Below are 22,578 nucleotides of genomic sequence, written 5' to 3' on the forward strand. Positions count from 1 at the left end.
GCAATTCAATGCCTGATCTGCAGGCAATAGTATCATTCCTACTGACTTCAATGGGCTCTTGATTAGGTCCTTATTTGCTAAGCAAACACTCAATAAAGGTTCACATTGTCACATGTACACAGAGAGGTATTGTACTCTAAGAAAAATCACAACTTCTTGCTGGTTGCTTCTTGCAGATTCTGGAATCTGGTCTGGAGGAAAATTAACTCAAATGTCTGCATAAGAGGACTTATGTTGCTTACTGTCAGAGATCTAACTTCAACCACAAGGTAGTCATACTGTTTTCAGCACTTCTGAGCATAAATCCTGGCCAAGGACAATATCCTTGGGGTAGCTGGGATAGTGGACACAAAGCCAGGCACACCCTGGGGAGGGCACAGTATGAAACCTTGCATGGTGCAGAGAATCTAAGTTGACAAGGGCTCTTTGACAAAGGGATAGTGGATGTGGTCAGTATCAGACAGGCTCCTGGTGGTCAGGGTGCTTCCCAAATCACTGACATTAAATGAGCTACCTTGCCTGTTTCCTGCTTGTTTAACACACCAAGCCAAAGGAGGCTATCTCCTCTGCTCCAGCCAGCCTGATCTAGTCCTTTACTTCACCCAGAACACCTTCAATGCCACCTGTTCCACCTGCTACCTGTTTTGAAAACACCAGAAAGGTCTTTGCTGTGTCTCTTATCAACAGATGGATTTGTGATTAAGGGCAGAGAACATTTGTGCAGGAGTTAGCAGTACATCCCACTGCAATCTGAACTAACTTGAGTTAAGGGCATCCTGAAGTGATGCCTGGGTTACTGTGGTGATAGTAAAGGGTGCTTCAAGAAACAGGTTTATTCTATGCTTTTAGCATGTAGGATTTACCCTTCTCCAGTTCTGTTGCCGTTATTTGAATTATGGAATCATTTTCATAGAGTTATAGAATCATTAAGGTTGAAAAAGGCCTCCAAGATTATAAAGTACAACCTTTGACTGAATACTACTACAGCCACTAAACCACATCACATTATTTCAATAGCCAGAGGAAGGCATATTGGGGCATTTCTAAACATGATAGACTCACACCTTATCTGGAGAGCTGTAATGTTTCAGTCCTGAGGGGTACAGATGAGTGTAGCTTAAACACGTCTGCAGAATTAGGCTATAAATTACTCTGGTGTAATGCAGAAAATAATTTAGTTTTCTGTTTCCTAATTTCTCATTAATGTGATAGGACTAGATGTGGCACCTGTGCAGAGACCTTTTTTACTGCCTCACTTCTTGTAATCATGATATTACAAATCACTTTTCATTAACCCACAGATATATTCACAGACTCTAATGGGAACTACCATCATCATCATTATTATTATTATCATCATCAGGTTTTGACCGTGCCTTGTTGATGATTTGTGAATGCATTTGTGTGGAAATAATGACATTACCTTTTTAACCAAGATATTGTCTCAGGAACAATAAGAAAATATTTGTACTCTTTCAGTACATAAAAGTGGCTTATAAGAAAGATGAAGAAAGATTTTTAAGCTAGTTCTGTAGTGACAGGACAAGAGGAAATGACTTAAAAGTGAGAGAGGGTGGATTTATACTGTATATAAGGAAGACATTTTTACAATGAGGGTGGTGAGGCACTAGAACAGGTTGCCCAGGGAAGTTGTGGATGCCCCATATCTGAAAGTGTTCAAGGCCAGGTTGGATGGGGCTTTCACTAGTTTAGTCAAAGTGCAAAGTGTCCCTGCCCATGGCAGGAGGTTTGGAACTAGATGATCTTTAATGGTCCTTTTCAGCTCAAACCATTTTACATGTCATAAGAAACTTCTGACCTTATTAAACTGCTTCGACAAAAGAATGTCAAAGAATTCTGCATCCACATAAGTACATTTGTTCTACAGATTTAGAAAATGCAGTATCTGCATTTCAATGTATTAGAAGTAAAGATTTTAACAATTTAGATATTAGATGTCACACAAATATGATTTTTCTTATCACAAGGAGTTACAATAAAACAGAACTCCCCCAGTGGGTGGTGGAAATTTACATAAAGGAACTGATGTGTGAAAAGAAGGAAACCATTCTAATTTAAAATCAAACCAAACCAAACGAACAAACAAAAAAAAACCCAAACCAAAACAACAGATGGAAAAGCACTATATGAATTGGCCTCGAACACCTTAAGTTCTTTTTTCTTGCTGCCCGTCTGGATTACTTATAAAGGCTAGAAACCACTTTTTCTGTTTAAAGAAGGCAAATATTTAGAACAACCTGTAGCACAAGTTTTATATTTATCCTTTCAGACTTTAGAGTGAGCCCATCTAACAGAAGAGACTGGTAAATATTTCTATATTTTAAACATAGAAATATTTAAGTATCCCTCTAGGAAAATACTAACTTTTTAATGTTTTTCAGATAAAGCTTCCTTGCTTTTCTATGAAATAATGAAATTTCTGTCTGGCAGTATGGAAATAGCCATTTCATCTATGTAGGTCATGATGGAAGTACCTGAAAACTGCAGAAAATTGAATGCCTGAAAATCTACTGGAGAAAATATCAACAAATCTCTGGCAACAAATAAAAGAAAAATTCACATCGCTAATGTGATTCTCCTCTGTTCTTGGTTGATCCTAGTAAATTTTTTCTGTCTTTTGGGTAGATGCTGACATAACTTTTTTTTTCTTCCAATTAATAGAGGTCATGATAGTTGTTCTATCACCCTCAGCTTTAAAGGCTGGGTGATTGCAAAGAGATTTAATACCAAACGTAAGACAAAATTAATTTGTGTGGTGGTAGCCATTTCATATTTTATTTCTAAAAAAATATGTAGAAGCAGAATGCTTGTGAGAATAACTGCAGATGAATGGGTTTATCCATTCTTGAGGTATTTCTTCAAAGACAATTTCTTGTTAGAGAACAGAAATTACTTACAGTAAAATTTTCTTTGCTATTTTCTTGTTAGTCAAAGTCAGCAATACAGTATTTTTGTATATATAATCTGTACTTAAATAATAGTGCACAATATTCTGTAGGAAGTGTGTAGAATTTTATGTTAATCTAAGATATTATAACAGTGAATTTTGTAGTAGTGAACATTCTCAATGGTTTTAATGTGTGAAACATTTTTATTTTTTCCTCAGTCTTTCAATCTGAAGGTTGAAATCAGCCTCCAGAGTGATTAATGGATTTGCTATTTTGGGCTCTCTTCCATGTCTGAAAGGAATTTTTATGAGTGTCACCTGCTCTGCCTGTACTCTCTTTGCAGGTATATGTTTACTTTTATAACACAGTCAGTTAAATCTTGTTAGGTGATCTGAAATCTCAAAAGATCTTAACCAAAGTTAAGTCCAGAATAAGGGTGACAATGACAGCCTTGAATCAATAAGCATCAAACCTGGACTGAGCTAACTAAGGCATAAAACTTCTTTACCTTCGGGAATCTTGTTCCTTGCCTGCAGAGCTCATCACAGCTTGTTAAGGAGCTCCTAACAGCTTATCTCCTGTACAAACAGAAGGAGATTTAGGTTCTCAGAAACAGAGTTCCCCAAGACCTGCCGGCTGAGCTCAGGAGTGCCTACAGTAGTTTGTCATGTGAGGAGCCCCAAATCCCACTCATGTCTTCCACAATTTGGCATCTATGGACACTATTCCCAGACACTATTGAGTGTGGCATTATCACAGAACTACACAATAGATGATGTTGGAATGGACATCTGGAAATTCTCCAGTCCAACCCCAAAGTATCTTTCTCTGTGTCAGATAGATAAGTTTTCAGGGAAAAGATATATGGTTTCAAGAAAGTGACAAGAAAAAGGTTTATGAAATTGGAAAGTTTAGACCTGCTCTTTTCCTGGTGTGCCATTCTAGGTCCTGTCAGCCAGCATATTTGGGAGACATGGACTTGATTTTCTTTTCTATCTGAAGTGGTAAATCTGTGTTTTCCAATTGTGTTCTTGTTAAAGTATGCTGAGGGACAAAAGCAAATTAATTCTCTCTTCTTATTATTGCTGATATTTAAATAGATATCTGATGATATTTGAATAGACTTGAACTTTTAGGTGAGTATTTTCATTATGTTTCAGTAATTAAGGCATTCCCTTAAAATTAGGGTCCACCTGACTTTCAGTCCCTGCTTCCAAAACCTATTTTCATTTCTCTTATTCAATTACTGCTTAATATTAGCAGTCCTGTTTTATCTCCAAAATGACTGAAGAAAAATGTGAATATTTTTTAAGGAACTTATGTGGGACAAGCAGTGCAAGGGTTAAAAAGTCACTAAGTGGTCTTTGCAAAAGTGATTTAATGAGAATAAGCACAAGGTCACCAAGATGGCTATCTCAATTTACGTGGTTACCTGTCCCTTTAACAGCCTGTATTCAAAACCAACACTTTCAGATCCTCCATAATCAACACCCTTGGAGATGTCTAAAAGGTGTAACCACTTACATTTTTAAATTCCTGTAATTTTATTTTGAGCTGTGTTCTTTATTAATAATACTGAGAGTTGCTTAGCACAAATTTCATACTTGCTTGCCGTTGGCATTTTTGTGTGAGATGATCTCCAGCCCAACTTTCTTGCTGATAGCTATTTCCAAAACGTGCTAGATACACTAGGCAATACCACCCCAGGAATTTCTGAATATGCTGAGTCTCTTAGGAAGGTTCTTACTGCTCTGGCAAGAAGGGTTTTCTGAAACAAATTGTCAACGATATTCTAGTAAGTGCAGGACACTGGAAGAAGAAAGATATGCGTCCCCTCCTTTTATGTAGCAAAGATGACACTCTAGGATTGAGAGTAGTCACTGGCAGAAGGACCCCTGGCCTCCAACCTTTCAGGAGAAATACTTAACTTAGAGGTTTTCTTTTCCTCTAGGTGGCCCTTTCACTACAAACTGGGGCCAAATATTTGCTTTGTCAACAGATGAATGACATTTTTGCTCTCTTGTTTTTCAACTAAAAGAGGAGGCAATGGAACAAAGGAGAGACGTAAAACCTGAACAATTCTGAAAATGTCATCTCAGTAAGTTGAGTCATGCTTACCATGCTGGCTTTTATGAAAAATTGCCCTGCATCCAACCTATGTAGCTGACTATCTTGGCTGGGTGGGATAGGATTAGACTTGCTGGATTATTTTAAAAAAATAACCAGGTACTTTACAAGTAAATAAAATTTTAGAATGGCTAAAAATATATCCTGTCAACATCCAAAAATTAAAATTCCCTTGATTTTTTCACGTTAAAATTGTGTTTGACTTTAAATTTAATCTAAGTATATTAAAATATCACAGAAAAACTAAGTGAAACAAACATATCTCATATGAATAAAAAAAAAATGTAGGCATTAGTTCAAATGTAGGCCCTTTCACAACTCTGTTTTAATTTCTTATATCCTTTTTCTAGCATAAACAGCAGAGGTGCACTGAATGTGTACAACATGAACTAATTACTGAAACACTTTCTCTAAAAAAAATTGTTGTGAGACTGCCCAGGATGTCCCTGACAGTCCAGGGAGGAGGTTGAAGGCACTGCCAAGTCTCACCATCTCAGTTTTCCAGCAGATGTACTCCCACAAGGTCATTAGCATCAGGGGAAATACACAAGGAACATCAGGAGACACGCTACAACATTGTGACCTGATAAAGAAAAATAGGATTTGTCCTACCCACCATGCAGCTCAGCTGACACCCTCTAGAGGACAAACTCAATGAACTTGAAAATTGAGTTAGTTTTTCTCAGGAAATAATGTGAGCTGTTGGCTTCCATCCAGATTCCATTTTACTGTTCCTGTATTTTTAATTTTTATCTCTGTTTGTTTTTTATAAAAACAAGACCACAAATCAAAATAATTAGTATTTGTCTTCCCATTCTTTAATTTTCATGTTTAATATTAGTCTTTATGGGTCCCAATAAATGTAAGATTTTTTAAAAGGTGTGTGAAATACCTCCTTCTTTTTTTTCCCCATTGTTTAAACTTCCTTAAAAGAAACTTAGTAAATCAAAATCACTGTGTTAAATGCTATGGTTCTATTGATCAAAAAATCTGGCAATCCAAACCAATATTTAATATTCTTAATGCAAATGATGGGATTCTATTTGAATGTTGCTGGTTTCTTTGAAAAGGACAATTGCAATTGTGTCAGTGTAAGTCCTGTTTGAGGGAGGGGTGGCTACCCTACTCCTTTGAATAACAATGAGAGTATCCAAATTTTTTCTTTCTTCCCTTAGCTATTGTGAATGTCTGGCAGAGGATTTTGCTATGTGTCATATGTTTGGAAGCAGCACAATTAAAACCAGTTTTAAATAGAAATTAATGAAAAATGTGTCTTTCCTTTAGCAGTACCTGACTGGATGGGCTTCAGAGAAAAGATACTCCTGTTGGAATCTAAGCCATTATCAGAAGCAACAGCTAGGACAAAGAAGTTCAGCCAAAATTTTGGTCTTTGTTTCATATACAGTGTAGTCTCTCTTTGCTGGACAAAGCAAATGAGAGTTGCAAAACTTCCTTCTGCACAAAAGCAGAGAGACCTGTCTGTCCAGGTCTAGAGGCTACAAAGACAGGAGGAGCAGGTGATCCCTTTCCAGGTGTCCACTGCTGTGAGGGTACACCCTGTTGGTTTCACACTCAAGTCATACCCAGCTTCTCTTGTGCACTTTTAATTGTGGGTCTTTTCAACATTTTGCCAAAAATTTACTGGGCATAAATTTACAAGAGGTCACCTGAAGGATTAGTAAGGGCTTATAAGGGCCATCCTCCAAACCCCACCAATTATGGTCCTTCTCAAAGTCCAAGTGGAAGTAACCACTTTGTCATGGCAACAGGTAACTCTGGGGCACATAGAGATACTGACAGGACCTCTTTGTCTCCCACAAGATCCTCTAAAGCCTCTAAGGTTTCACCTATGGCTCTCACAGTAGCTTTGGGATAGTTAGCTCCTGTTTTCCATCTTTGCACAGTCCATTAGAGGCAGATTTCAAATTATGATGGTACTTCACTAAATTCCCCTGACTCTTATGCTTGAATCCACCTGCCAGGAAATACTCCTCTGCTGACAATTGTGAAAGTCTAGTGCTATGTCCATGATATGTCACTACATTTGAAACAAGGAACACTGTACTATACAATTACTTCTATTGCACCCAGGTGCCAAAGCAAAAGGATATTTGCAAATGGTTCGAAGTCAATTCTGCAATACTGAATAGGCTGAGGTATCTTAGTAAAACTATTACATACCTCTCATCACTAGTAGTAGTTATGAGATACAGCAGTTGAAAACCCTCTTTCTTTTGAAAATAACACTGTGAAATAACAAATAAAATAAAATCTGTGTAGTTGATTTGAAAGCACACCTCTTTTTATGGTGTTTTTATAGATAACATGAAATTATGCATCAATTATATGTGATGTTTATTTTGTCAACTTCCACTTTCCAAAGTGATCAAGTAAGGATTTTTTATTTGTATTCTATAGAAATAAATAGGTTTTTAGAGACTGGCTGGGGCAAAGTTCCTTTTCTGCTTCTAATTGTAAACCATAACAAATCTGAAGTTTAAAATTATCATTACTGTGTTTCCATTGAGTTCTTATTACAATACTTAGTCTTAAGCCCTTAAAAGCTACATTTTATACTAATATTTCTTATGACTTGCTTAAGGAAATGGCTAGCTCCAGTCTTATGTCTTAGTTACACCTAAGTATACACAAGTTTTATATACAGAACTATATGGAAGGTAAAGGAAACACTAGAGTATATGGAACCAGGATTTAGGTTGCATTACATGTCTGGAAAGGAGCAAGTAGATGAATATTTGGAGGTGAATGTCTCATAACTCAAGGCCAGCATCTGACTAAGTTAACGCTGTTATAAGTCAAGAGGAGAACCTTTGGAATAGCTGGAATTTTTGTGTCAGTGCAGAAGCAGAATAAACTGGTATCAACATCTGCCCATAAATAAATGTGGTCACATATATTAAAGAAAAGGCAGGCATCTGTTTACTATCTGCACTGATCCAGCAGCGAGAATGCCACATGGAAAGAAAGGAGGCAGATGAAAGAAACACACACTGTTATATTAAAAGCCTAAAAGTTAACTTAACTAGGAATTAACATTTGCACTTGCAAGTATGTTGTCTATTGCATTTGCATTTACAAGAATTTCTTGGTTATAAATAGATATTTTACTATGAAGAGACTATTGAGAAAACAAACAAAATATAGTAATTTGAATAACTTATACAGTATGCATTATGCTTATCAGAAAGAATGCATAACAGACAACCCATTTCTAATTTTCTTTGCCAGTAAATAAACCTTGGTTGACATTTTCTATGTAAACCTAGATTTTTTGCAATCAGAGACAATATATACTATGACTGAGCCCATTCTTTTGGGAGTGTTTTGGCATACTGCCAAAAGAAGCAAAATCTGAAGAAGCCATTAAGAGAAAACAGTAAACAAACCAATATCAGAAACAGAGAGTAACTGCTGTCAGATCTGTGTCACTCACATGAATTGACTTACTAGCATAAGTCATGTTTCTGTCCTAAGGAAGTTCACTTTGATTTTAAGATTGGGATTTATCAGAGCTGAGGGTCAAGCTTCTACCTCTCTTTTCCCTGAGTTCCCTTTTGGCACAGCATCTGATTTTTGTGAATCTGAGAGGAACAGTGGTGGTGAGAACTGCCACTTCCCGTTCCTCCCACAGCACAGGAGCTGCTGTTTGTGTGCTGGTGTCCTCAGTCAGACAGGGAAGAAATCAAAAACTAGGACTAATGTTATTGGTTCCCACTGTTCTATGTTTATCACATTAACCAGCAGCAAACTTGGCCTGGTTTGTAAATATGGAACCTGATCCAAAACCTATTGAAGTCCCTAGGACATGTACCACAGAACCGTGAATATTAACTTATCCAAATAATTTTTTACAAGGATTTTAAAACATATAAGGGTTTGAGAGAAAAGCAGTCTTTTGGTAGTTTGGAGTTGGGATTTTTGAACCAGAGTCTGATATAAAGCACACTGTGACAGAGGTTCTTTTATATTTCAGCATTCTTAGACTAGGCTCTTAAAACATGGTCACAGCAGTATCATCACTAGTACAATATTATATAACTACTTCTTTTCACACTCCACTCAGCTGGAAGGAATTCAAAACAAGCCCAAATTTATACCAAAATATTTGCCACGTGTTTCAGATAAGGTATCAGAAACTTTGAACACAACATAAGAGATTTAATGTCCAGCATTTCCTTTAAAACTCATTTATCTTTCTCCCTCCCTCTCCACTCTTACACCACCACACCCTCACATTTTATGTGACAGCGCTGCTTTAGTACCTTCAATAAAAAAGCCTTGTCCAGTGAGGCAAATACAAGCACCTTATGAGGCGTGACCAACTTTCGAGTGCAGCCTTTGTCCTTTGCTACTCTTTACAGATGACACAGGAGCCCTTGTTGGCACTGCAGCTTGATTGACTCAAAGCTGGGAGCGAGCGAGCAAAACAGACACATGGCATTTGTTATCTTTTTGATCCCTTGCTTTGTGGTCGGCACCGACATCGCTTTCTCCTGCCAGAATGCTGACGACTTTGTGGGTGCCAGTTCTCCTGGGGACATTGTTATTGGAGGCTTGTTTGCAGTTCACAGCGAAATGCTGCATCCAGAAGAAAATCCCATCAAGCCAGTAATTCAGAATTGTGCTGGGTGAGTAATACTGGAAATTAAACATGCAGCAAAGAAGAGAGCACTGACACTGGACACGTAACTCTTATGTTAAGGTCAACAAATTCTGGTTCTTTTGCTTTGCTTAGTCTTAAAAAATTCCTTGGACATCACATACATTTCACGTAAATTAATAAAAGATGACAAAATATGGCCAAGTTACAATAAAAATATTATAGTTCACTGAGGAAGGCAATGAGCATTTGATCCTTTTTCAATCATCACAGATAATCAAATAGCCTTGGATGTTTGTGTTATCATCTGATTTCCATGGAAATGGTAATTTGCTATAGGCCTGAAGGACTAAACTGGGCCTCTATTAGTATTTTGTCGTGAAGTTGAATCTACATGATTTGACCACAGGCAGACTATTCCATTTTACCCAAGCCCATAGTAAAGTCTGCCTCCCATCTCTTGGGCAGCTCAGTTATAATCTAGGTTAGTACCTTGATGATGACACTGTAGTTATTTTTTTAATTACCATAATTTTTACACTTGGAACTATAATTGTGGCTTTATTTTATAGGCTAGCCTACATATATACACCTTGTCATGTCTGCATTATGTGCATCAGAATATTTATTCTGTTGGCTCCAAATCCTGCTGTGCTTGAAACATCCATTTTCCTGGAATGCATAAAAAGGAAACCTGGTGAAGAATTTTATTTTAAGTACATACATATATAAACCTTTCCTAAGACCAGGAATTCCAAACATGCATTTTTAGAAATTGAAATACAGGTGCAAATCCACAAATTTTATTTGAATTTTACAACTTAATCCCACATCTGAATCTAATAATCAGCTAGGCATGCAGGTATCCATCTGGATTTATGTCAAAATGTTGATTAAACTGATAATTTTGTGCATCTTCCATTATTTTTCTATGGAGACATAAATTATCTCAAGTCCATCTGAAATTTAATTTAGATCACAAGATTTGTAATCTTTAGAGAAGCTTGCCTGAGAGGAGGGTTGGTTGTATTGTAGACACTTTGTGCTAACTCAGTTCTGATTATTCACCTTTATAACATCCACTGGAGATGCAGGGAAATATCTGAGCTAACTTCATCAGGTCTGAAGAGTATTTTAGAAACACCAATGCAACCACTAGAGACTTTGACCACTGAAATATTTTCTTTTATTCTGAAGTATTTAGTACTTCCTTTTCCTTGCTTCATGCTTTTAGTGAAAATAAATATATTTTTAAGAAACTTAGTGGGCAATTGTAGTAAACTAGAATATCTTCACTGACTCTGACAGATGCTTCCGGAAGATATCACTTGCAGATTTTAATGTATCATGAAAATTAAACTTTTAGTACATTTTTCTTTTCCAGAAAAACACTTTTATTCAGGTATATTTTTAGTTTTGTGCTTATTTTACTTAGTCTCCTGTTAAATGAGAAAAAATTATTTTTAATATTTTGTACACTAAATAAAAAAAAAACCACACACACACAAAACTTACTACTCATCAGTTCTTTTCAGTAGTTTTAAAAATCTAAGGGATATGCTCAAAACACGCTTTGCTTCACCCTTGCTTCCAACAAAGTTTTTCTAAAAAATACTGCTCATGTTTCTCTGACAGCTTTGAAATTCAGGTTTTTCTTCAGACGCTTGCAATGATACATGCTATTGAAACCATTAACAACTCAACGCTGTTATCTGGAGTTACACTGGGCTATGAAATCTACGACACGTGTGCAGAAGTTACGAAAGCCATGGCATCTGCTCTGAGGTTTCTGTCTAAATTCAATTCTTCGGAGGATGCCGTGGAGTTCAGGTGCAACTACTCAGACTACATCCCGAGAGTCAAGGCAGTCACTGGAGCCAGCTACTCAGAGGTGTCGATGGCAGTGTCAAGGCTGCTGGCTTTGCAATTAATCCCACAGGTAAGTTTGAGGTAATTATGTTATTTTGGACAGAAGTTCAGATTTACCATGCTAAGAATTAAGGCTCCAATCACAGGGATAGCAAAAGCCACCTAATTACTACAGGGCAGGATTTGGTTTATTCTAAGGACATCAGGATGGGTGGGTTTCAGCTCCAAGCGGAGGCCTTGATTCACTTACTCAAACAAAGGCAGTAAGGGATATTTTCTATACCTGAGGCACATTTATCCAAGTGTTTTCTCAGGGCCATGCTGGGCTCTTGTCAGTCTGGCAGTGCTTTTGGTCAGTCTTGGTTACTCCAATGTACCTTGGATGACACTCAAGGACTTTGTTCAGGCAGCAAAGTTACAGCTGCCGTGTAGAGTTTGCCTGGTGGTGAATATGACAATATTCGATCTCAAGCTTAAAAAAAAAAAAAAAAGAGACCAGATCAGATCTGTTCTGTCCAGAAATTCAGGAATTCTCTCCAGCCCAAGAGAAATTAAATGTTGGAGTCAGTTAAAACTATGGACAGGGAAGTGAAGAAAATTGCTCTAAACCAAAGATATTCTCCTAGTGTTCTTCAAACAATTGTAGAAGTGAAAGATCCACACTAGTCCTTCCCAAAACATCCTTTTCTATTTCTGACTTCTCTAGGACTCTAGGACTAGTACAATCCCATGTTTGTGCTTAGGCCCATGCTTACCTTCCTACTGTCATCTTTGTAAAAGAATTGGGATCAATGCCAGAACTAACAAGAAAGAAACAGATCCACTTCCACACCATCCTGTCTTGCACTTTGGTTTTGGCAATATATATAAATTAACCAAATAAGTGGAAAAAACATAAAATCTGAACTAAAGATAACTTCTAACTGAATCTTCTCCTCTGCAATGGTAGGAAGTAATTCTGACCTCCAACGCCACCACAGGAACTGTAGTAAGTATGGAAACTAAAATGCCACACTTGAACATAATCAAAAGGCAAGTGATAAAAAAATCTGCAGTAGGGCATAGATGGAAAATGGGACCCAACAGATTTTTCTTATCAATAGCATCTGCAGTCTTCTGACACAGTAAGATTTTGGTATCCCCTCCAGACAGGTGACTCGTGTTTTGGAAAGCTCAAATTTATTTTTTAAGAACTGTCAAAAAAATATAGGGGAATAAAAGTTAAAAAAAAAAAAAAAAAAAAGAAAGTATTTAAACTGGAGAGATTTAAATAACAATGTTATTTTTATGCTTTTCCAGCTACATTCACAAGAAAAAGATAATAAATCTTTTGTATGAAAAAATTATAGCACTTTGTATTATTGGTTACTGTTTGTCTGTGAGGTTCTTCCAACTGATTTAATGATCCTTTCGAAATATAATAATTAAATATTGGCAAGGAAAAAAAATGCATGAACCATACTAATGCACTCAGTGATAGGAAAATACTACAAAAATAGAAGAGTACTAGCAATTTGAATAGACTAAAGAAATAGCCAATATTTAAAATATTATTTTGAGGAGCATGTTGATGGTATCTGAACAGAGTAAATCAAAATCATAATACCATCATTACTGTCATATCCATTTTGAACCATTTTGTTCTTGGTCATCACTGATTTATGTGGAAGAGAGTGAAAAAAAAAAGTGTAACTGGTGTTGGGCACAAGTCTGCATCCTAAGAGCAGGGAGAGAGAGCCTGCCCCCTTTGGCTGCACCTTGTTGATGCTCACTCACAGGAGGAGGGAGCCTGGGTCAGGTGGGAAGAAAAAGCAACCATAGCAGCTTTGGATCTCTTGGCATCCTTTGGAGGAGACCACATCCATAATTGAATTGTTCGTTCTTCCTAGGTCAGTCCTGCATCATCAGCTGAAATCCTCAGTGACAAAATCAGGTTTCCTTCTTTCTTCAGGACTATCCCCAGTGATTTTCACCAGACAAGAGCAATGACTCGCTTGATCTGTGAAGCTGGGTGGAACTGGATCGGAGTAATAGCCACTGATGATGACAATGGGCGGTTCGCTCTGGAGAGCTTTGGGGTCCAGGCCATGGCCAACAACGTTTGCATAGCTTTCAAAGAGATGCTGCCAGCCTATCTTTCTGACAGCACCTTTCACACCAAAGTTGATCGAGCAATTGAGAAAATTGTCAAGGAAACAAGAGTAAATGTTATTGTTGTCTTTATGAGACAGTTTCATGTGCTCAAACTATTCAAGAAGGCAATTGAGAGGAATGTTAATAAAATCTGGATTGCAAGTGATAACTGGTCAGCTGCAGTCAAGATCAGTACAATTCCCAATATCAGACAGCTGGGAACAGTTGTGGGATTTGGATTTAAAAATGGAGACATCTCCTCATTCCAAGAGTTTTTGAAAAACCTTCATGAAAAGCCCACTGAAAACAACAAGTTTTTACGTGAATATATTATGCTTTTGTCAGTCTGCTCACACCTGGAATATCATGATTTTCAAACATGCATTGCAAACCAGTCCCAGGATAATCTCTTGGAAAATGATGGGAGTAAGCCTCAGATCTGGAGAGATGATTTTTTGAATGCTAATGTTGAACCAGGATTTATCCATAGTACTATGCTTGCTGTCTATGCTATAGCTCACGCCATTAAAAGGCAATGCAAAGACAGAGACTGCAAGGATCCATCTGCCTTCGCTCCCTGGGAGGTATGATGCTAATTCTTACAGGTCTCATTCTCTCTGTCTAACTTTCATTGCATTTTTGCTCCCATATTCCTGGAGATAAAAGCTTGGCCCTTTTACTAAATTACTTCTTATCAGCTACTTGACTACTAGAGGTTGGTCCCATTGCTGCAAACCACTGCAATACACATCATGAGCACTCTTGAGAGATGGAGATACTGCAGGATAGGAACATTCACTGAAGAGTTTCAATTCTCCTCTCTCTCTCTCTCTCACCATTGTATCTGTTTTGTCTTAATTCAAGAATTTTCCTCTACAAAGAGTCTCTACGTGAAACTGAAAATGCAATACATTATACCTCTCTCTGATCTTGACTTATATATAAAGACATAATCTTTAAGATGGGTGAGTAGTGTGATACTTGTTATCACACTACTGGGTGGGAAAAGAAGAGGAAAATCAGAAAAGTAAACCTGACCTGACCTTTTACCCAAGAACCTGCTCAGGACTATTCACTTTTACACACTTTTACTTAGAAAATTAAACAAATGTTCACTTAAAAGTCAAACAACCTCTGAAGCACTCTGATCTGCTCTGACCTCTTATCCTAGGTCAGGGCAGGTTAAACCAAGATATGAGATTTGAAATAAAAACCAACCAACCAATAACCCAGTAACAATCAGACTAATTACATTAATTAGTAAACACTAATGGGACAAATTCAGGACTGTTTCATAGGAATGCAGTTTTATGGAGCTACATTTACACCATAAATTAACTAAATGCCAAGCCATCCAAATTAACTCCTTTTAAGTTGTTAAGCACTGATGAAGAGAACTGAGAGATAATTATTTCCCTCCTGATGTTTTCATAACATGTTTCTTCTACATAAAAATTCAACCCTCTAGGAAGGAAGATATATATGTACAGAAAACTCTTAGAATCCAAATAATCCATATCATACATCTCCATATACAGGGAAACAACAGAGTGATTGTTTTACAGACTTTGCCAAAAACTCCAAAAACCAGTTGCACCAAGATGTTGCTAAATATTAGCCCCTTCTGTCTGAAGCTCAAGATGTATTTAAAAAACTCAGGTGTTCTCATATTGTTAGATAAATTGAAAAAGTGAAGAACAGAAAAATTAAATTACTAGTCTTAGTATATACAATTTAAAAAACCCTATTCAGTTCCACATAACTATACAGCATCCAAATAAAATGCACCAATCAAATTGGTTAGAAACAAACTGGTTCTTCATAAACTATATAAACACTCAAAAAAAATTACATTATACATGACAAGATGGCATATTATATATACTAGATGTGTATGTGTTACTAGATGTGTTACATAAATTTGACAAAGCCTATTGAGGTAGTATACGTGTCAGCACTTTTGTTAAATGCTATGAATATCACAAATGGACCCATGTAACAGGATGATTTTCAAATGCAGTTGAACTCAGCCTTTCGCTAAACATTGCATTTTTTTCTTGTCAATTAATTGCTGTTGTCAAAAAAATCACTAGGCCTGCAAGATAGTAAAGCTTTTGCTTCAACTAAGAACCATGGCAGCTAATGGGAGTACTTTTGTGATCTCCCCATGAGCTGGGAGTGGGGATATATAATGTGCCTTAACCTGTCCTTTTCTAGATTCACACAGACCTGTTTCATCTGTCTGCTTGTGATGAGGGAGGCAGAAGTTTTCCCCTGTTGAACAGAATGGAATGCAATATGAAGCTGGACAGTTGCCTTGACAAAGCATGTACATTGTTCATTAATTATTAACAGTTCTGAGTGTCACCTTGCCATACACAATTTCAGTCACAGCTGCAGCTGGGAGCAGTGCTAGATACTCCCAGACACGCTGGGAGAATTTACTCTGGAAGCAAATGTTGCCCAGATTGACTCTGCTGATAGTAAGGTAACAACAGGAGCACCACTCACCACTTGTCTTTACAAGAAGGGGAGTGCTAGAAGACTTAGTTTTTGCAAGCAAAAACATTTTCTCTGAATATCACACCAAAATTTTCAAGGCTGGAAAAAATACTATAATTATGATTTTATGAAATTATGATTCTTTTTAATGATAGATTTTTAAGGCCAACATGTTTGTCTGTATAGTGTAATTCTTTAAACAAAATTAATTTGAATTTTAATATTTCTCTTTGTCCCAAAAGAGAAAGAGAAATTAAAAAGTTTCTTTTTAACGTGATACTATCATTCATATGTTAAACTACTCAGTTTGTCACACTGACATGATACAGGTGTATGTTATCATTCCTTACACTTACATGCAGCTCCTTGAAGAACTTAAAAGAGTTGTAATCATTCATGATGATAAGGAAGTCAAATTTGACTCCAACGGAGATATGAGTACCAGTTATGATGTCCTTCTTTGGAAAGAAATTGATGGCCACATGGAAATCACCACTATGGCAGAATACGATGCAGAGAAAGGTGGCTTTATCTTTGAGGATGAAGAGAAAAAACAAGATTTTCTGGCTTTAAAGGTAACTTTTAATTTGTTGACATAATGTGTGAAATTTATTTTAAGACAGTTTTTTCCTCCCTGTGGCACTTGCTACTGGAACATGTGCCAGCTAGAAATCTTTTGTGTTGTTTAATGTTCTCCTCATAGAGCAAAGAATCTTTTCTGAGTTTATTCAACCCCTTTCATACAGCCTGAAATGCATGTTAGCCTATGAGCAGGCTCAGCAATACAAAATTTATTTATTTCTCCAGAATGCCCTAGAATGTTATATCTGTCCTAAGGATGCTATTCCAGAATCTTACAAAGGGATTTTAAAATAAAAAAATGATGGTGTATAAAAAAGCCCTCACTTTTGTACTACTGGGGTTTTTTTGTTGTTTTTTTTTTTACATGAAGATTCAGATGTGTTGACTCCATTGTTTAAAAAAAAAAAAAAGTTTTGTTGATTATTTGCTCCTGTTAGAGCTGGGGTCAGCAACATGAGTAGATGGTGCCACCCAGAGCCCCAGCACTGGTGTAGACAGACTAGTGGGTGGATAATCAGTCCTCTGTGGATGTCTGAGTTCATGGCACAGCTCTGTGCTGCAAGGCATTCCCCACTAATGGGACAGGCAGAGGCTGCTTACTAGGTGGGCTGAATTCTGGTCTCCACATGTGAACCTAGCTGAGGACAGAAGGAAACATCAAACCTTGTCCCTCTTCGTGGTGCAAGGAAATCTCTCCACCTCCTTGTAAACACCACCTTGGAAGGAGAGCAGATTGCAGTGTGCCTCAGGACAGATCATTTGACAAGAAAGTTGTCTTTGAAAGGAGGACCTGAAGTGAGACCTCAAGAGAAGATCACACACACAGAAATGGAGCTTCATGACTCAGGGATAAGCTGGCAAGGGTCAGGAGTCTCAGAGATGCAGTACAGAGCATCTCTGTAGCATCTCCTTCAGGTCAAGGTGTCTCTCCTGGGCTCTGAGCAGCTGAGCAGAGTATCAGTGTGGGAACCCCAGCCTTATTCTGGGATCCCATGTGTTGGTGAAATTTCTCCTCCAACCCGTGCTTCCGAAGAAAAACTCCGCAGTCTCTTGTTGCTCGGTCTCAAGACGATTTATTGTGAGTTATCTAACAGATTATGTTCTCGGGCTGTGGCTGCTTGGTCAGCAGCCTGGGTAGAGGTACACACACACCCTGACATCGTCTCTGTCTGCTGTCTTCTTCTTCTCTCCCTGCCCAGGGCTGCTGCTATCTTTTATATGATATATTACATATTACATGTTTATAGTTTTCCCCCAATACCTACTACCTATATTACAACGTGCTTTTCTACTCTAAACCAATCCGTGAGTGCCAACATCACCAAGAACGTGATGGTAAGGAAGAAGAAAGAGGAAGAACAGGATCAGCCCACTTTCCTCCATCTTAGAACTTCTGACCCCCATGTACAAAGTAAAAAGTACATGTGCTAAAACCCCCCCGTACAATACTAAAAAAATTTCCCCTCTGTTTTGTAACTACTTTTACTATACTATCTAACCCTTTGTGACTGCTTGTTCCACCTCCAAAGTTGGTAACTCATTCCATGGCTCAAACTCAAAATCACAGCTGTTTCCAGCTGCCTGCCAGGGTCTAAAATGCTCCTGACCAAGGCCTGGAACCTCTAAAAATGTCTGAGAGACATTTTGAGTTCCCACATATCAGGAACTCATTTTTTGGAGGCACACAGAAATTCAGAAATTAGCATTCAGGGCCCAAAAATAAAAGTATCAGGTAAATAATGCCCCACTCTATTACTCATTGACTGTGTGGAGAAAATACAAGATATATGGACCCTACAATGTCTGGTTTTCAACATTATTTTCAGAGTTCTTTAAAATGTGTATGATTAACAAAATTACAAATTGCAAAAATCCTGGATGTTTATATTAATGTTCCCTTGTAATTAGCTGTACCTAAGATGATGATTGTTTTTTTTTTTTCCCTCTGTACACTGCAGAAGGTTCAGTCAACATGCTCCCAGCCCTGCAGGCCAGGCCAGGTGAAAAAGGTTACAGAAAGTCCACACACATGCTGCTATGAGTGTATTTACTGCCCAGAAAACCATTACAGCAACCAAACAGGTAAAAAACTTGTATTCAAATAAAGGTTTATTTATACATCAATGAAATTGTTTACTTGGATGTAATGTGCCTTGAGAACCTTGGGTTAAATTTTGGAATGGCATTTAAATTTTTATTTATGATCAGTTTCTTGGAAAACTTGGCATAAATGCTTTTTAAAAGGACAAGTTTAAAGTAATTAGGTTGTCTAGCTGACTAGCATTACCCTTTGCTAGGATGGAAATTCTGGCTGATTTATTAGTGAAATTTATTCTCATTAAATACAGACTTTCCTCCCTTTCTTTCCTTAGCACATTCAGTCCAGTCAGGAGCAATTTCTTGACTTTGAGGGTGGTGAGGCACTGGCTGTCCAGAGAAGTTATTGTGGTTGCCCCATTCTTAGAAGTGTTCAAGGCCAGGCTGGACAGAGTTCTGAGCAGCCTGGTGTAATGAAATTGTCCCTGCCATCGTGCAGGAATTTAAACTAGATGGGCTTTGGAAGTCCCTTCCAACCCAAACCATTCTGGAAGCCTATGAATCTATGAAGTTCAAGGGGTTTGTATTTTGTTTAGCCTCACATTTTGTGTCTTACCACAGAGTGCTGTGTAATTTGATAGAACTGTACAGCAGTTATGTTCTAGTATCAAATGTGATGTATACTTTACCATTGTTTTAAGCAAAACCATTTAAAGGGGAAAATTAAACATAGATAAGAGAGTTGTATTTTAAAATAGAGTTGTTGTATTTTAAAAGCTATCTGTAAAGAGAATATTAGGGTGTTTTCTTGCTAAAAGAGAGAAATGAAAGAAAAATAATTCAAATTTTTGCAAGAGAATGGATTACTCTAGAGTCATTGTTCAGGTTTCAATTAGTTTCACTGGTCAGTGATGAGCGAGACAGTTTTAGACGCCTGGTCGTCTTCCCTCGTCGCCCCTGGCTGCAGGGAGCGCCAGGCATTTGTCCGTAGCTCGCTGTGCCGCTGCCGCCGCAGCCACCGCAGCCCTGCAGCTCCTCCCCCTGGACAGCGACAGCCGGAGTCAAACAGTCAGACCCATCCTTTCCCTTAAGCATCCTTTCCCACATTGCTCCTGTATCTCAAGTCCCTACAATCCATTCTGCAGTTTATTAACTTTGGGCTTCTAAGATATCTTCCTTTTTTTTTCTCTTTCCAGATATGGATTACTGCTACCGATGTAACAACAAAACCTACTGGGCTCCCATCAACAGCAGCACGTGCTACAGGAAGACAATCTATTTCCTTGCCTGGACTGACTGGTTTGCTATCTTCCTCCTCCTCCTCTCTGCTTTTGGGATTGTGTTGGTCTTGTCCATTTGTGTAATATTTACCAAAAACTTGGACACGCCAGTTGTAAAGGCATCTGGTGGTCTGACTGTCTGCTATATTATTCTCTTCAGCCACTTCTTAATTTTTTTAAGCACTGTCTTCTTCATAGATGTACCCACAGAATTCAAGTGTAAAACTAGGCAAGCACTCTTTGGTATAAGTTTTACACTCTGCATTTCATGTATTTTAATAAAGTCACTAAAAATTTTACTAGCTTTCAGCTTTGATCCCAAGCTTCAAAATTTCCTGAAATGCATGTATAAACCTATTCCCACGGTGATCACTTGCACTGGAATTCAAGTTATCATTTGCACTTTCTGGCTAATATTTAGGACACCTTTTGTAAATCAAAATTTCTCAATACCAAGAGCAATAATTCTGGAATGCAATGAGGGGTCTATGGTAGCTTTTGGGATTATGTTGGGCTACATCGCTGCCCTAGCATTTATTTGCTTCATATTTGCCTTTAAAGGTAGGAAGTTGCCAGAGAATTACAATGAAGCTAAATTCATTACTTTTGGCATGCTAATTTACTTTATAGCATGGATTGTATTTATCCCTGTCTATGCAACTACATTTGGCAAATACTTGCCAGCAGTGGAAATCATCGTTGTTTTAATATCTAATTATGGAATCCTCTGCTGCACTTTTCTTCCAAAATGCTATATCATCATTTACAAGCAAGAAGCAAACACAAAATCTGCCTTTCTCAAAATGGTTTACACTTACTCCTCTAAGAGTGCAGGCAGTGTTGCTGTTAGTCAGGTTTCTTTAGATTCAAAGTCTTCCAGCTTCCGAGCCACTATCACAGACTCATGTAAAACTGAGAATGACTCTGTGAATGGAAACTGCCATTTCCAAGTGCCTGGGCAGCCACTAATAAAAGGAAAAGTTCTTCCTAAAAATGCTGCAAGGACTATGGTCAGGAAAAGAGTCTCCAGCATATGACTGGCCAGTGTTAAACCACCAGAAGTTAAAAAGACATTTTAGGGAGCCATTCATCTTTCAGATGTCTTTCCTTTTGCTATCTCCAAGGAGGGCAGGCCACATGAAACACCTTTTCCTGTACTTAGGCAGTTATCCATTACCAGATCTGAAAGGCTTTCCTGACACACAGAGTCCATCGCATGCTCCTGCAAACTCACTGATGTGCAGTCCCCTTCTGCAGCTTCCTTCCTTCCCCATCTAGCCCACATAGACCTGTGGGACCTATTCTGCAACTTCTGTGGGACCTATTCTGCAACTTCCCTTCCTCAAGTGAGGCAGAAGCAACACAAAATTCAGTCTCACAGTCTAAGTGGGACTATAAGAGTTTCCCCATTTCTTTTGCCTCTTTGATGCTCAGTTGTTTAAGGAGCTCTTCTTCTCATCTTGGCCCCATTTTACAGATCAAAGAGAACCTTGTCTCAGCCTTTGTTTGCCAAGATAAACAAGTCCAGTCCTTTGGTCTCCACTTTTAAGATAGGCTTTCCATTATTCCAAACTTCCAAAAGTAACTCTTTTCATCTGGTATAAGTGAATCTTTTTTTCCTCCCCAATATTGCACGACTTATTCCAGATGAGTGCTGTAGTAACATTTAAGGTTCCTTGTGTTTACCAGCACAGTAATGAACTACAGGCAAGTCTATGAAGAAATTAGAGAATTCTGCTGGAGCTCTGCAGTTATTCATATGTTCATCTGCCTTTTCCCCCATACTCAGAAGAAACACACTGATTCACCTCATGCACCTTCTCTGATGCATGAGGAGAGCGAGCCCCAGGTATCCTTTTATTTGAGAGTGTAATGTTAATGTGTAATGTCAAAACTTAAAATCACTAATTGATTCCCCTCATTAGCATAAATAATGTAATGACTAGTATCAGCATGAGTGCCTCCTGGAAAATTTAAGGGGGTTGTGATATATTTTTAAAAAATATTATTTTCAATAAGAACATGACAATGCATCATTAGGATACACAGAAATAGGACAAGGATGACCTGGCATGATCTGCACAGAATGAGTCTCTGCTCTGTAGCTCCATGAGCACATCTGTGCTGTGCCTTCTGTATGAGAGGCAAAGGGCATATTCAGAGAAGGAAGAATTTTTCTGTCAGGATAATGGTACCACAGAGCTTTTTCAGACAGAGCTTAAATAGCAGAACTACACTGTCAATACAGGAACAGGAAAATACTTTTCTATATTCATAAAGCTCAGAACATAGAAACTTTACTATTTAAGTTCTGTGCCATGTTACTGTAAAATAATACTTAAGTCCTTGATATTGTGTATCTATGAAGATATTTTAAAGTAATTTGAAAGGCAAGAGTGCAATTTACATATGGATTTGTGTAAATACATATGTTCTGTTGCTGATTGTAGGGTTATGTGTATGTATTTATATGTTGAATGCTATTTATACTTCAGTTGTTGCAAATACTTTTCTGCAT

At 37.8% G+C, this 22,578-nt stretch overlaps 1 protein-coding gene across 1 annotated transcript; it reads left to right on the plus strand.

The window, feature by feature from the left end:
* The first annotated feature begins 9,491 nt into the window (after positions 1-9,491).
* On the plus strand, positions 9,492-21,097 carry GPRC6A (G protein-coupled receptor class C group 6 member A). Its single transcript, XM_021555527.2, has 6 exons — positions 9,492-9,685; positions 11,293-11,596; positions 13,416-14,243; positions 16,524-16,736; positions 18,702-18,825; positions 19,977-21,097. The coding sequence occupies exons 1-6, from the start codon at positions 9,492-9,494 to the stop codon at positions 21,095-21,097; spliced, it is 2,784 nt and encodes a 927-aa protein (XP_021411202.2).
* Positions 21,098-22,578: the final 1,481 nt, after the last annotated feature.

The sequence above is a fragment of the Lonchura striata genome, chromosome 3 (assembly GCF_046129695.1).
Source record: "Lonchura striata isolate bLonStr1 chromosome 3, bLonStr1.mat, whole genome shotgun sequence".
In the NCBI taxonomy this organism is placed as follows: Eukaryota; Metazoa; Chordata; class Aves; order Passeriformes; family Estrildidae; genus Lonchura; species Lonchura striata.